The sequence below is a fragment of the Lepidochelys kempii genome, chromosome 25 (assembly GCF_965140285.1).
Source record: "Lepidochelys kempii isolate rLepKem1 chromosome 25, rLepKem1.hap1, whole genome shotgun sequence".
In the NCBI taxonomy this organism is placed as follows: domain Eukaryota; kingdom Metazoa; phylum Chordata; order Testudines; family Cheloniidae; genus Lepidochelys; species Lepidochelys kempii.
Genome location: NC_136404.1, coordinates 10,276,636 through 10,292,924, shown reverse-complemented (window position 1 = coordinate 10,292,924; position 16,289 = coordinate 10,276,636). Strand labels below are relative to the sequence as shown.

Here is a 16,289-nt window from a genome sequence, read left to right as displayed (position 1 = left end):
TGGCCGTTTAAAGGGCCGCTGGTGCTCTCTGTATGGGAAGCTGGACCTGGCTGATGACGGCATCCCTGCAGTTATATCTGCGTGCTGTACCCTCGATAACATTTGTGAAGGGAAGAGTGAACAATTCGCTCAGGTATGGAACTCGGAGGTTCAACACCTGGAGGATGAATTTGAACAGCCAGAGAGCAGGGCTATTAGAGGGGCCCAGTGCAGGGCTGCAAGAATTAGGGTTGCCTTGAGGGAGCAATTTGAGGCTGAAAGCCACCAGTAATGTATGATGCCCTGCACAGGAGTGAAGTGCACTGGTTCCAATGTTAGTAGGAATCTATGTTTGCTACACTGACTTGCAGTGCATGTTTCTTTCCTGGGCTATCTTTTACTTTATGCAATAATAAATAATGTTTTCAAAGCCAAAAAATCCATTTATTGAAAAGAAACACAACTGCTTCGGAAACAAAAAGAGCAAGGGGGTGGGGTAGAGAACGGTACAATCACAGATTTGCATATGTCCTGTTATCTATCATACTCAGCCTCCTGTCTGGAGTGTTCTGCAATGAGTGCTACACTTCAGGATGGCTATACTGCCTGGTGATGGGGGTTGAGTGCAGCGGGTAAGGGTCGTAGTTTTCAGGGCTGGGTGGTGAAGCTACAGGTGTTGGAGCTGGTGACGGTAAGAACCCGGATGTTTGGGAAGGTGGGTTGGAGGTGACATGGGGGCACAAGGGAAAGAGTTTTGGGACAAGGGCTGCAGGGGTGGTCGGGCATGGTAGTGCTCCACCTGCATGGCTACAAGCGCCTGGATCGAGTCTGCTTGGCGCTCCATTATGCTTATCAGCCGATCCGTGCTTTGCTGCTGGAGCACTGCGCTTTTGTGCCAGCATTCCTCATTCTGCTGGCGGATCCTCCTTTCACTGTCCTGCCACTCCTGCACTTTTCAATTTTCATTACTTGAATGCCACATTATTTCATGCAACATGTCTTCCTTGCTTCTACTTGGCCTCTTTCTGATTCTTTGGAGACTTTTGGCCAGTGATAACACGGACGGCTGAGATCTCAAGGTTGCATCTGTAAAGGCAAAATGCAATACTTAACAGAGGCAGCATTGTTCACACCAGACAGAGCAATGATTCCCCCGTACTTAAGGGCAAGCACAGTATACAAAACAGCATAATTTGCCTGTCCCAAAGCAAGCACACATAACCCACGGGAGCCCCAAAATGGTGAGTAAGCACAGGGTCAAGCATGACTGATTGTTTCACAGCTGTACTGTCCTCTGGGTTTCTGTGCCTTGGGGAGAGCCATCAGCGGCAGGGGGCCCCTAAACAACAGACTGGACTTCTACATAGAGTGCTTCCGCCAACATGCACGGGCTGAAATTATGGAAAAGCAGCATCACTTGTCCCATAACCTCAGCCGTGCAAAACACAATGCCATTCACAGCCTCAGAAACAACTCTGACATCATAATCAAAAAGGCTGACAAAGGAGGTGCTGTCATCATCATGAATAGGTCAGAATATGAACGAAAGGCTGCTAGACAGCTCTCTAATACCACATTCTACAAGCCATTATCCTATGAACCCACTGAGGGTTACCAAAAGAAACTACACCATCTACTCAAGAAACTCCCTGAAAAATCACAACAACAAATCTGCAGACACACCCCTAGAACTCCAACCAGGGGTATTCTATTTGCTACCCAAGATCCATAAACCTGGAAATCCTGGATGCCCCATTATCTCAGGCATTGGTACCCTAAAAGCAGGATTGTCTGGCTATGTAGACTCCCTCCTCAGGCCCTACACTACCAGGACTCCTAGCCATCTTCGTGACACCACTGACTTCCTGAGGAAACTACAATCCATTGGTGGTCTTCCAGAAAACACCATCCTGGCCACTATGGATGTAGAAGCCCTCTACACCAACATTCCACACAAAGATGAACTACAAGCCATTAGAAACAGTATCCCTGATAATGTCACAGTAAACCTGGTGGCTGAACTTTGTGACTTTGTCCTCACCCATAATTATTTCACATTTGGGGACAATGTATACCTTCAAGTCATGCTATGGGTACCCGCATGGCCCCACAGTATGCCAACATTTTTATGGCTGACTTAGAACAACCCTTCCTCAGCTCTCGTCCCCTAATGCCCCTACTCTACTTGCGCTACATTGATGACATCATCATCTGAACCCATGAAAAAGAAGCCCTTGAGGAATTCCACCATGATTTCAACAATTTCCATCCCACCATCAACCTCAGCCTGGACCAGTCCACCCAAGAGATCCACTTCCTGGACAGTACAGTGCTAATAAGTGATGGTCACATAAACACCACCCAATATTGGAAACCTACTGACTGCTATACTTACCTACATGCCTCCAGCTTTCATCCAGACCACACCACATGATCCATTGTCTACAGCCAAGCTCTAAGATACAACCGCATTTGCTCCAACCCCTCAGACAGAGACAAACACCTACAAGATCTCTATGAAGCATTCTTACAACTACAATACCCACCTGCTGAAGTGAAGAAACAGATTAACAGAGCCAGAAGAGTACCCAGAAGTCACCTCATATAGGACAGACCCAACAGAGAAAGTAACAGAACGCCACTAGCCATCACCTTCAGCCCCCAACTAAAACCTCTCCAGCGCATCATCAAGGATCTACAACCTATCCTGAAGGATGATCCCTCATTCTCACAGATCTTGAAATACAGGCCAGTCCTTGCTTACAGACAGCCCCTAAACCTGAAGCAAATGCTCACCAGCAACCACACAACAGAAACACTACCCAGGAACCTATCCTCGCAACAAAGCCCGTTGCCAGCTCTGTCCACATATTTATTCAGGGGACATCATCATAGGACCCAATCACATCAGCGACACTATCAGAGGCTTGTTCACCTGCACATCTACCAATGTGATATATGCCATCGTGTGCCAGCAATGCCCCTCTGCCATGTACATTGGCCAAACTGGACAGTCTCTATGTAAAAGAATAAATGGACACAAACCAGATGTCAAGAATTATAACATTCAAAAACCAGTCGGAGAACACTTCAATCTCCCTGGTCACTCGATTACAGACCTAAAAGTCGCAATACTACAACAACAAAACTTCAGAAACAGACTCCAATAAGAAACTGCTGAATTGGAATTAATTTGCTAATTGGACACCATTAAATTAGGCTTGAATAAAGACGGAGTGGATGGGTCATTACACAAAGTAAAACGATTTTCCCATGCTTATTTATTCCCCCTACTGTTACTCACACCTTCTTATCACCTGTTGGAAATGGGCCATCCTGATTATCACTACAAAAGGTTTTTTTTCTCCAGCTGATAATAGCTCACCTTAACTGATTACCTCATGGCACAGTGGCGCAGACAAGTTAGCCTTACTGGGACAACAAATACAGTAGCTCTCCTGAGAAACCTGCGCAAGCGCTTTGCCCAAGTTCTGGATGAGATCTTTGAAGAGATCACTGAGGCTGATTACCGCAATGTGAGAGAGCACATCAACGCCCTATTCTGTATCTAGGGCATGCATGCAGCCCTAACCCTCCTCACCCCAAGACCCCGCACAGAATAACTTCCTTCCCAGAATAAAAGCCGCTTACCGGGAACCTCCTCTGGTGTTTGTCCTTCCCCAAGCACCGGCCACCGCGACTGGCTACCTTCCTCCTGGCTTGAGAACAGCTCCTGGCTGCATGCATCTAGGGATTCCGACATGTCTTCCTCCACCTCAGCACCCTCGCTCCCACTTTGCTGCTGCTCCTCCTCCTCCTGCCTTGTTGAACTGGACTCTGAAGAGTCCATGTTGGTACTTGGAGTGGAGGTGGGGTCGCCCCCAAGTATTGCATCCAGCTCTTTGTAGAAATGGCAGATTGCAGAGGCAGCACTGGAGCGGTGGTTTGCCTCATGGGCTTTGGGGTAAGCATTCCACAGCTCTTTCATTTTAATCCTGCACCGCAGTGCGTCCCGGTCATGGCCCCTTTCCATCATGTTCCTTGAAATCTGCCCGAAGATATCGTAATTCCTACGGCTGGTGTGCAGCTGGGACTGGACAGCTTCCTCCCCACAAACACTGATGGGGTCCAGCACCTTGCCATTGCTCCATACTGCGGATCGCCTGGCACATGGAGGCATGGTCACCTGGAAAGATTCGCTGAGAGCACTCCACGCCTGGCTGAGCAAACAGGAAGGGGATTTTCAAAATTCCCAGAGAATTTAAAGGGCAGGTCTGACAGTTGGTCACCTGAGGACAGGGCAGTAGAGTTCAAAGTGATGACCAGAGTGGCTAGAACAGGCATTGTGGGACACTTCTGGAGGCCGATCAGAGCGCACTAACAGACCATGGTGTCCACACTGGCGCCACGGCACTCCAGTGGGGGCACAGCAAACGTTATTCCACTCGCCAAGGTGGAGTACCAAAAGCGCTCTAGCTGCGGAGTCAGAGCGCTCTACGTGCCTTGCAGTGTGGATGGGTAGTGAGCTAGTGCGCCTGGGGCTCCTTTAATGCGCAGTAACTCGCAAGTGTAGCCAAGCTCTCAGATACCATAGGTATCCCACAGTCCACAGCAAGTTTCCCAGAATGCAGTGGGCACAGAGGCAGTGCAAGGTACTTTGTGTTATCCATTCAGAATGTTAAACTAATGCTGCATGCATGATTTCCTGTGAACAAAAGCCTTGAAATGCGATGTCACTAATGCAATGCAAGCTTAACAGTGTGAATGCACTCAGCTGAAATAGGTCTGTTGATTTAACTTATACTGTAACTTCTGTGTGTAGGCAGCACTAAGATAGACAAGCCCTCAGTATCAGAATGCCACTGGGCTGATGACCAGTGTTTAAGATTTCAATGGAGCATTTCAACACAATTTCTTATTAATGTAATAGCTTGAACTGACTTCCTCTTTGTTTGCAAGATAACCACAGCCATACTGGCAAAGGCTAAACAACTGGGCCAACCACTTGCTCAACACCCAGAATGAAGGACTGAGGCCATGGGAAGTAGCTGTTTCTGGGGGGAAAGTCAAGTAGTAGTTCTTGTAATAAAGCTGGCTTTGTGACAAGACTGGCTTCGAGCTGGACTGGAAAGAGTTTTCCTGTCCCACCAACCCCACCCCCCCAACACACACAAACCACCAAGATTGTTAAAAAAAATTCCCATCCCAAATCAGGAAGAAGAATTGAAATCTCAAAAAATGTGATTAACCAACAAATAACTATAAATTCAGATACACTGAAACATTTTATTTCTGTAATTTCCATTTTGACTTTTTTTAAATTTAAAATTAGCTTAAATTTCAAAACAAAGTTGCTTTAAAGTGGAAAACTGGAATTCTTCATTTTGGAAGTGTCAAAAGGAACCAACTTGACAATTTCAAAACTTTTTTTTTATTTTTCAAGTTGAAAAATTCATCAAAGCTGACTCTTTCCTGTGGAAAGTGTTTGTTTAGACAGATTGATATTTTCCAACAAATAAATATTGTGGCAAAAAATTCTCAACCAGCTCTAGTGACTGTTAATGTGTTTGGGGCCGAGTTAAACTCGCAGCGACCTAACCCTTGTCTACAATATACTTGTCACTGAGTCATCAGCTTTCTGTCCAAATTGTCCCAAGACAAAAAGGACTCATCTACACTTCAGTTTTAATCCAGTGAGGAGACTTGCTTACAAACACAGCTTTCCCTAGTTTCATTACAACACAGTTGTTCTCTGACCCAGTTACAACACAGCTCATATGTTGAGCACAGACAGGATTTAACCTTGTCCTTGTAACTGGGCTAACATCTTGGCCGGTCCTTGCAACATTTTAACCCTGTTGCAGCAGAGTCAGGGACCAACTGTGGAGTAACTGGGTCCCCTGACTCAGGCCATGCCTACTACGGGGACTATACTCTGGCATAACCTCATAGTGTAAATGCAGCCAAGAGTGACAGAAGGGGTTTATCTATCTCTGTAGGAACACCACCTCCCCAAGCAACAGAGGACAGAAGCATTCTTCCATCTATCTAGCTGCATCTACACCAGGGGTTAGGTTGATTTAACTACAGCTGAAGCTGCTGAGACCCGCTGTTTTTGCTGGAGTTCTGAAAATAGACCCACTCTTGTGAATTGCTTGCGTCAATCAAATTTTGCATCAAATTAATTTTCCATCAAAATTCTTGTTCAAGAGCATATATGCTTGAGAATAATATAGGCTATAAATTCTGGGCCCAGTTCTCCACTGACTTGCACGTTTTGTAGACTTTTACCCCTTTGCAACATGGGTGTAAAACATTTGCAAATCATATACCCACTTGGCACTCACTTTGTACAGTGTAAATGACAATGCAAAGGCTGCATCCAGACTAGGAAAACACGTTGTGTTAGAATGTGTTCATAACAGGTTTTAACTAACAGGATTTTAAACAGAATTTTGTGCATAGTAAAGACAGTAAACACAGAGTTAAAAAAATACACTGGTCATGGTTGGTTTTAGGGTTTGTTATACAGTGCTTGTGACTGTTGCCAGTTGGCGTGCGTGTTTTCTCCGTGTGCTGTCTCAGCTCTACGCAGATAGCTAGCCCAGCAGACCTTGACAGTAATACCCAGAAAGACCACAGATTCGGTTCAGTGGCAAAGGTGCTCAGCCAGGTTTATTGCCCTCAAGACACAGGCAATAAAACGAGGGGCGGGGAGGTGTCCCTCAACCAGCCACATCTATCTGAGGGTTTTATCTTGCCACCCATCACCTTTTCCACATCAAATCAATAGCGAAAGCTAATTCTCAGGTCGACTTCCTGAAGTCTCTGGCTTTTCTTCATCTTTGGGGTCAGGTTTTGGTTTTTGGCTGGTTGGGATAGGGCTCAGGGACAGATGGGAGTGTCAGTATTGTGAATGTCTGCTTATAGTGGAAAAGATTTTGCAAAGAGGAAAGTTTTACAGCATTCCCTCAGTATGGTCAAACTGTATTCACCTGATCTCCAGAAGTTTGTTCCACAGCCAGATTCACTGAGAATGCTATCTCCAGCTCTCAAGTGCTTAGGCCTGGACTTTGTGAGCTGTATTGTCTTGGAGGAGTGGTGGCTCAAAACTACATTGAGCTTCCTGGATCAATATTTACAGGTACACTAACACACCGAGTACCCAGTGGCAAGGACTCAGCTCAGCCAGCAGTGGAACTTTTTGCTGCCCCCTAGGCTGAAAAAGGGTTAAGGCGAGATACGCCCCTATTCACCACCTGTCTTTGCACTTTACTCCTTATGTTTCAGACAAAACATCACTATTCATCACTTCCGTCAAACCATTTATCTTGTGCTTGGTTTGGGTGTAGTTGTGCTAGTCAGGAATGTGTTTACATATTCAGTTTGCTTTAGCAATGTGCCTAGTTCATGTAACAGACAGTGACCTTGCAGGCAAGCATCTGCTTTTTTGACAGGGCCTGACTTTTGCTTATTGCATAACTTTTGCTGACTTTGGTTCAGGCTTCAGGCCTTGCACCAGGCGCCATGCTCCAGACTCTCTCTTTCTACTGCAGTGAGAATCAGACTGCAAAAGGGCCATTATTTCAGAGTGACCTGAACTTGACTCAGTAGGGTCAGATTCTCAGCTGGTGTATATAGGGGTTGCTCCACTGACTTAATTTAAGCTTTGCTGATTTATGGCAGCTGAGAATCTGATCCAATTCTAAGACTTAAAGTTCCTTTTACTCTACATGTGGTGTAGAGTCCTTATTGTGAACGACAAACAGTCAGGCCTGCTTACATTTAGAAACTATCTTGTGACCATTGGATGATCCTGTCCTCATCACCTCTTTCTGACCCCCAAGCTGTTTACCATCTTGTTTCCTGAGTTTGTGTATTACCCTCATGCTGCACTTAACTTTAGATCTGTCCACTTCCAGGTTTACATTTTTCCAGTTATCTTGCATGTCATTGTCCGGGAGTGCAGTTGGGGTCTTCCTGGGGTGCTGGCAACCAGTGATAATGATTCTACAGCAGGAACATTAGTTAACAACTCTGTGGATAGCATGTGAGTCAGAACAGACTCCAGTTCATCTCTGCATTGGGTCTGCAAGACAAACATGAGAAAAAAGTGATCCAGATCAGGCTCTGCTGCTTAAGTCAGCAGATGTGACTCACTCCACATGGGGAACAGTCTGGCTAAATAACAAGGTGCTATTTTTACTTTCATTTTTCTCTGCACAGTCCAACATGTATTTAGTCAAGTTTCTAAGTGGGGGGAGGAAGGTAACATAGTGCAAACAGTACTTCCCCATTCACAGGAAGGATAAGTGACTTGTGCTAGGCCACACAGGAAGTTTGTGGCAGAGCTGGGAAGAGAGCACTGCTCTCTGCGGTAATAGGCCCGACCTGCATCCACAGAACCACAGCCCCTCTTAGATAAACAGCTTCACATCTACGCTGCTTGTGTTATCTGTAAAACATACTCAACTGGGTCAGGTGCTTTGAGATCTACAGATACAGACACAGCAGACCCTGATTCTCTGTTACCCTGCACCTTGTCCAGACATTTATACTGGCACAAGGTGGGCGTTAAAAAGATTCCATCCTGATTTGGTAGCATTTCACCGCATTTTGCAATGCAGTAAATGACTGCACTAGGTGCAGAGCATGGGGAACCAGGTCTATGGCTTGTGCTTACACCAAGAAAAAGTGGGGATTTTTTACAGTGAGATAGCTAACATACTGCAAAATCCTGGTTTAGACAAGGCGACTTGTCGTTTTACCTTGATGTGGATGGTAGGTTGGGGCGGGGAGGTGTCCCTCAACCAGCCACATCTATCTGAGGGTTTTATCTTGCCACCCATCACCTTTTCCACATCAAATCAATAGCGAAAGCTAATTCTCAGGTCGACTTCCTGAAGTCTCTGGCTTTTCTTCATCTTTGGGGTCAGGTTTTGGTTTTTGGCTGGTTGGGATAGGGCTCAGGGACAGATGGGAGTGTCAGTATTGTGAATGTCTGCTTATAGTGGAAAAGATTTTGCAAAGAGGAAAGTTTTACAGCATTCCCTCAGTATGGTCAAACTGTATTCACCTGATCTCCAGAAGTTTGTTCCACAGCCAGATTCACTGAGAATGCTATCTCCAGCTCTCAAGTGCTTAGGCCTGGACTTTGTGAGCTGTATTGTCTTGGAGGAGTGGTGGCTCAAAACTACATTGAGGTTAAAAAAACCCCCCAAAAAACTACACTATCTTATGCTGGGATTTCACATGTCAGCTACCTTATTTTAAAAACACCCTTTAAAATTATATAGTCTAGACAGGGCCAGGTACGGGCACAGTATTTTTATTATTAGGCAAGATTTGCAGTTGGGAACACTGAGACAGGAAGCTGACTTGCCTGAGTGTGACTTTGCTGTAACTGGTCAAGTCTTGATCTGAATATTGTCCTGGGCAGGGACAGTGTTGTAGCATCTGTTACTGTAACTTTATCCTGAGTTGCACCAGCTGAGGACCTGGCCCTATTTCTGTTACAACTCTGGAAACCTGTCTGTACAGAATAAAGACATCAGGCAGCTTTACCCATGTGCCTCTCCTCTGACCTGGAGGGACCAATTCCAGAAGCGAGAGGGGTTCCTCATTCTTCACTCCCAGTCGGTCAGTCCTCTCTGCTGAGGCAGCTAATTAATCCAGTTGTGGCGGTGACTTTCACTGTGTGAATATTTGTTTACATTGCAATTGGACTGAGACCGAACCCCCCCTTCTCCAAACTCGTTTCACAAAGGCCACTGAACAGCTAGCACCTGGCAAGAACTTTTAGTCTCCACTGACCTAGGTTGGATATGAAACAATAACCTAGAGGTGAATGATTCTGTATTCCATTAACCGTCAGTCAACCAGTGCATCCCTTGGATGATGTCTGATAATATGAGAACCCTGGGACACTCCATTAAGTTAACTCTACACGAGTTTAGAACCAACCAAGGGAAATGCTTCACAAAGGGTATAGCCATCCTGTGGCATTCACTGCTTCAAGGGGTCAGAGCTAATTACTACCGTTCTTGGCTACCAATTCCTGCTCCAACCACGAGGCATGACTGCCCATGTCCCAGTCTCTGACAATATGCGATGCTGTGCAAGTTGCTTCTCTGTGTCTCACCTTCCTTATATGTCAGATGGAGTCTGTAACACTGGTCTATCTTGCACTGGGGGACTGTGAGGATAAATTCACAATGTTTGTTAAACTCTCCATGATCCTTGGCTGGAAGGTGTATGTATTATTGGCAATGCTTCAGACTAGGGCAAAGCACACTCCTCTACAATGCAGCTGGCTACTGGGGCAGCTGTGCCCAGGAGAGGAGGATTTGTTCCCAACAGCTGCAGGGGATCAATTTACACTCTGCAATGAAAGAGATTTGCTTTAATTGGCACATGGACAAAAGTTATTACCAATTGGTCATAAAATGACCCAGCCTTTTTAAAATCTAGGGTGGGGAAAGGCGGGGGTGGGGGCGCGAAGAGGTGGGGCAGGGGAGGTTCTGGCACTCCTGGTGGAGTGTGCCACCAGATCATCTTCCATTCTCAAGCATTCCATATTCCTCCCCTGAACAGTAGGTATTGGCCAAGGACAAAGGCAGATGCAGGAGCAAATGGACCATAGGCTTTATGTTTCCAATTTCTTAAATACTGCTTATATGCTCTGCTGTATCAGTAATCGGGAGCATTTTAGATCATTTGCAGTAAAATCTGACTCAACAGCCCACTGGAGTCAGCCTCCAACACAGTGACTCAGGCAGACTGCAGTCATGAAAAGTGCAGTATCCAAATGTTCTGTTCAAAATTCAGATAAGTAGGCAAATGTCATCAGGTTCTTTGGCAGCTAAGGTCTGTGTGAGGAGGCACCACTACTACAAAGTTACCACAGTTACAATGAGGAAGTTGGTGTTGGTTAGAGTCCCTCCTCTGTAGGCAGCAGGAGTAAGACATAGAGAGATCTGCTGCATACCTTTCCACTTTCTGGAGACTGCAGAATCATAGCAAAAGACAGGTGTGGACACACTTTCCTTCACTGGAGAGAGTAAGATCTTTTATGCTGCACATAGCCTTGTCTATCATAGCAAACTTTGTAGCCATAATTCCCGCTTCATATTGCTCCACCATTAGCAGCAATGACAGACGTTATAATGTAGATAAGACTCAGCCATTTTTTATCTTATCATCTAGCCCTACTTAGCATCTCTGGAGTCCTACATGGGAGGAGAATTAAGTGAGTCCAGTGTCTTATCTAGTAGGCCACACTACCTTTTTGCTGCTCAGTACGTCTACTGTTCTTGCTGGCAGGGCTGGCTAATGTTTGCAGCTACAATGTTTTCTAGCGTAGATGCAGGCTATGAGCTTTGTTTTGCACTGACCTGAAAGCACAGAATGCATCCGATGAAGTGAGCTGTAGCTCACGAAAGCTTATGCTCTAATAAATTGGTTAGTCTCTAAGGTGCCGCAAGTCCTCCTTTTCTTTTTGCGAATACAGACCAACAGGGCTGCTACTCTGAAACCTGTCAGTATGTTGCTAGTTAGTTTCTAATTGTATAGCGGAAACATCTACTCTGCTCTCTGTTGCAACATTTGATATGCACATTAGGATTTGAATAATTTTTATTTTTAGAGACACTATATTTTTGGTAGAAACTTGGAAGAGTACTGTGCTGTATACAGGGATAACTACGGCACCATTAAGAAGAAAGTAAACACTCACTTGTATCAGTAGTTCAACACTGCTGTTACAGAGTGAGACACACATCAAGGCTATGTCTACACTACGCACCTTTTAGCGACACAGCTGTGGGAGAGCTCTCCTGCCAACAAAGCACTGTTCACACCGGCACTTTTTGTTGGTAAAACTTTTGTTGTTCGGGGGTGTATGTGTTTTTTTCACACCCCTGAATGACAAACATTTTGCTGACAAAAGTCCAGTGCAGACAAAACCACACTGCTCTCTTCCTTTGTGAAGATTTTACATTTCTACGTTCTTTGTTATTGCCTTTCATCTAAAATAAAGGCCATCCAGACACAAGGTAAATGTTTTCCCTTTGTCTATGGAAAAACATCACAATCACCAACAGAGGACAGAGTCATTTGTTAGAAAATGACAATTCTGTTCTGCAAAAATATTCAAGGTTTCAAAAGGTGGTTTTGTTCCCTTAGCGCTACTGACCGGCATGTTGCAGACTCAAGGTCACGTCCCTGCTCTCCCTGATTAAGAGTAGCTTTTCCATTCCAGATCACTCTAAATCAGGCAGATCAATGATTTGAATATAGGTCTCCCACAGCACAGGTCAGAACCTTAACCACCTGGCTGTAGAGTAACTCTGTCTGTCTATCTCAAAAACCTTCCTGATGAGGATTTTGTGGAAACTATCACATCACCAAATGTTTTGGCTTTAACAAGAGTATTTTACCAAAATGTCATTTCAGCATAAGTGTCCTGACTAGCTCCAGTAGGACCCAATTCTGCAGTCTTCCTCAAACACTTGATTTTCATGAGACTACTTGATTGTAAAATCAAGCGTGTGTGAGTCTTTCCAGGACCAGAGCTGTTGAAGTGTGGGCTTAGTCACCTGGATTTCTCTTTGCAAGCAGTCCTCATATAATACTCTTTTGTAGGTTCATCACAGTGTACTTTATTTACAATGTCATAGGCAGCTTCCTGTCCCATTACCACAAAAGGTGCATTCCAGTGGCAAGGATAACCCCAACATCTGTTTCTGCCTTGTCTGTCCTGTTCCTTCTTTCTCTAGCTCCTACTTTGGCTTCTTGGCATCTCCCCTGGTCTCTCACTCTCTAGCCGTTTGGTTCTTCAGGCATTTCTCTCCTTCCTTAAAGGAAAAGGGCTCTGATTTGTCATAATTAACACAGATTGGGGCAATGCCTTGACAACTCCCGCCTGCTTCCTCTGAAATGTTCCTCCAACTTCCAAAGGCACCCAGGCCACTGGGAGATTTTTCTTTCCCTGTGGATACGTTAGCCTCAATCTTTCTCCCAGCACCCAGTGTCCTAACCAACAAGCATCCCTCAGCAAAATCTTCTAGACCTGTCTCTTGTCACCATCCAACTCTCAGAGAGACTATAAGTGCTTGCTTTAATTGCTTCCTGAAGATTCCCCTCTCCCCCCTGAACTTGGCAAGATTATACAGTAACTTCTCACGTAGCGTTGTGGTTATGTTCCTGAAAAATCCTACTTTAAGCGAAACGATGTTAAGCGAATCCAATTTCCCCATAAGAATTAATGTAATAATGTGGGGGTTAGGTTCCAGGGAAATTTTTTTTGCCATACAAAAGACATTATATAGCAGGGATCGGCAATCTTTGGAAAGCCCTTGGCGGACCGGGCTGGTCTGTTTACCTGCAGCATCTGCCGGTTCAGCCGATCGCAGCTCCCACTGGCTGCGGTTCGCCGTCCCAGGCCAATGGGGGCTGCGGGTAGCTGCGTGGGCTGAGGGATGTGCTGGCCACACACACAGTATAAGTTTTAAACAAACAGTTTAATACTGTACACAGCAATGATGATTGTGAAGCTTGGTTGAGGTGGTGGAGTCAGAGGGTGGAAGAGAGTGGGTGATTTCCCAGGGAATGCCTTACTGCTAAATGATAAACTAGCACTCGTCTGAGCCCTCAAGTGTTAACATATTGTTGTTAATGTAGCCTCACACTCTACAAGGAGCACAAATGGAGGGAAGAGACACAATAGATGCTTGGCAGTAGCTGCAAACATTCCCTGTGGAAACTGAACGTGATGATGACCCTATCCCACTGGGGTGCACCAGTCCCTCCACTTTCCAAACTGCCAGGGCCAGGGGGGTTGCATGTGTGTGTGTGAGTGAGAGAGAGAGACACACATTACCCCTTTAAGTACACTGATCCCACTCTAAGTACACTGCCTTTTTAGGTAGATCAACAAGTTGAAACAGCAGCTGCTGCCAGCAAGCTCCCTCCATCCTGAGCCCTGTCACGTTCCCCCAGCTCTGTGGAGATGGGGTACAGGAGCAGGGGGAGGGGGACATCCTGACATCAGCATCCCTTCTCCCCCCCCCCCCAGCACAACAAGCAGGAAGCTCCTGGAAGCAGCTCCAAGGCAGAGAGCAAGAGCAGCACCCAGCGGGGGGCGGGCACTCAAACTGCCTGGCAATTGAAAAGCCTGCTGGGCAGCTGCTGCACTGGGAACTTAGGGGCACTGCCGGCTCACCCTGGTTCCAAGCCTCCACCAGCTAGCGCCAACGGGCTGCTCTTCCTGCAAGCAGTGGAGAAAGCAGGCAGCTGCCAAACAACACTATAAGGGAGCATCGCACAACTTTAAACGAGCATGTTCCCTAATTGGTCAGCAACGTAACAACGTTAAATGAGGAGTTACTGTCGTCTACATAGGGGCAGTCCCTTTTCAGATGTCCTGAGCCCCCACACTGATAAACAGTTTGGCAATTTGTGGGTGGGGTGTCCTTCCTCTCTTCTCTTTTCTTCTCCAGCACTTTGTAGTCAGTAAAAAGAAAAGGAGTACTTGTGGCACCTTAGAGACTAACCAATTTATTAGAGCATAAGCTTTCGTGAGCTACAGCTCACTTCATCAGTAACACGGCTGTTACTCTGAAACTTGTAGTCAGTAGTTCCTCATCTTTCCTCCCCAGGTCATGTTCTTTAAATGAACATGTTGTTTTACTAGGGACACCAGCTTCCACAAACTCCTCAGTGAATTTAACAGTGGCTTCCAGAATAGTGGGTTAGTGCCTTCCGCACCCAAGACCTAGTGACTTTGGGTGGCCACTGCAAAAGCTATTCCAAAATAATGAAGTCCATGATCTCCCCAACCCCTCACCTGGCCTCAGCCACCCAGTGGTCCAATCCAATAATTTGTGCAAAGCCCCTAGGTCTTGTCCCCTGTGACCACCTGGCTGCCTAAAACTTCTGGCTGTATCGATCTGCTGACAGACCCATCTGATCTAAAATGGCAGCCTTTATGGTATCATAATCTGATGCTTTTTCATCCCACAGCACCCTATAAACAGCTTGAGTTTCTCACGAGAGGTTGATAGGGAGCCCATACCCTTTATACCCCAAAAGGCAGGGAGGGAGGCAGCTGAAGACCCCATACCCTCTTTACCCAGTCTGCTCCTGAAACCACCCGTTCAAACATTAACCAGAAGGCATCAGGGTCAAGCATATGGCCCATTTTGCACAGCCCCATGACCATCCCCCACTTATCACTCCCTATCATAAGACTCACCAGTTTCTCCAAGAGTTGTTACTGCCTGCAATAAATTGCTGTAGACTTTGTTGCTGTTCTGCTTTGTTTGTTCCCCAATGCTTACTTTCCCAGTATCTGTCATCCCCTGCTTGTGATTTATTACCAGCAGGTTATGCAATTTATTACCAGCAGGTCTGCAATTTGTTTGCTGCCCCTGGCCGATTATAACCATGTTTATAAGCAATCTATGCTAACTGAGACAATCCCCCGCTGTGGTGACAGCTCCTCCGACCCCCTCCTATGTCCCACCTCCCTTGAGCAAAGCTCCCGGCCCTGCCAGTACCGCGCAACCGCCTGCCAGGAAGTCGGCTGCAGACTCCACGTGGTCTAGTGGAGGTCAATGACCGAGGGTTACAGCAGGGGGCGGGGCTGAGGCAGCGCGGAACCCACCTCTATTGGCTGCTGGCGAAAAAGTTGCTCCTATCCAAAACGGCGGAGCTCGCTCCTGGCCCCGCCCCCTCAGGAGAGGCGCTCCGTCCAATGGGGCGGGGAGGGGGCGCGCGCGGGGCTTTCAAGCGGCGGGGGGTGACGCGCCGCGGACAGGATTCGCCCTCTCGCCCCTCCCCTGCCCGCGAGCGCTCTAAATTTAAGGCAGCTGGTGCCTCCTCCAGGCAGCCAGTCGGTCCTGCAACGCGGAGAGGAGGCTCGGCTCGGCGCGCCCACCCCAGGTAAAGGGAGGGGGGCTGGTCCCGCAGGGACGGAGGAAACTGCCCTTACCCCCCCCCTCAGGTACTGGGGAGGGACGGGGCTGCTTCAGGCCGGTGGGGGGGGGTGATGGAGGGGCCGCCCTTACCCCCCCTCAGGTACTGGGGGGGACGGGGCTGCCTCAGGCCGGTGGGGGGGGGGTGATGGAGGGGCCGCCCTTACCCCCCCCCCTCAGGTACTGGGGAGGGACGAGGCTGCTTCAGGCAGGTGTGGTGGTGGTGGTGGTGGTGGAGGGGCCGCCCTTACCCCCCCTCAGGTACTTGGGGGGGGGACGGGGCTGCCTCAGGCCGGTGTGTGGGGGGGGCGATGGAGGGGCTGCCCTTACCCCCCC

At 47.1% G+C, this 16,289-nt stretch overlaps 2 protein-coding genes across 7 annotated transcripts in view; one reads left to right on the top strand and one right to left on the bottom strand.

Moving 5' to 3' along the window:
* Positions 1 to 238: 238 nt before the first annotated feature.
* On the bottom strand, positions 239 to 16,124 carry LOC140903297 (uncharacterized). 6 transcript variants are annotated; one of them, XM_073324359.2, is made up of 4 exons: positions 15,233 to 15,567; positions 9,544 to 10,360; positions 3,631 to 8,068; positions 239 to 1,065 (listed from the first exon to the last, which is right to left on the bottom strand). In XM_073324359.2, exons 3-4 carry the CDS (start codon positions 4,157 to 4,159, stop codon positions 935 to 937), a joined length of 660 nt encoding a protein of 219 aa, XP_073180460.1. In that variant the 5' UTR covers positions 4,160 to 8,068; positions 9,544 to 10,360; positions 15,233 to 15,567; the 3' UTR covers positions 239 to 934. The 6 variants fall into 6 exon arrangements, with proteins under 6 accessions (XP_073180460.1, XP_078706734.1, XP_078706735.1 ...); XM_078850608.1 differs by having other exon boundaries at positions 9,564 to 10,360; XM_078850609.1 differs by having other exon boundaries at positions 10,121 to 10,360.
* ACSBG2 (acyl-CoA synthetase bubblegum family member 2) overlaps positions 15,816 to 16,289 on the top strand; it is a 37,864-nt gene continuing 37,390 nt past the window's right edge. Inside the window, exon 1 of the mRNA XM_073324354.2 lies at positions 15,816 to 15,921. The gene's annotated coding sequence lies outside the window, so the exon portion shown is untranslated. The remainder of the gene's footprint in view (positions 15,922 to 16,289) is intronic.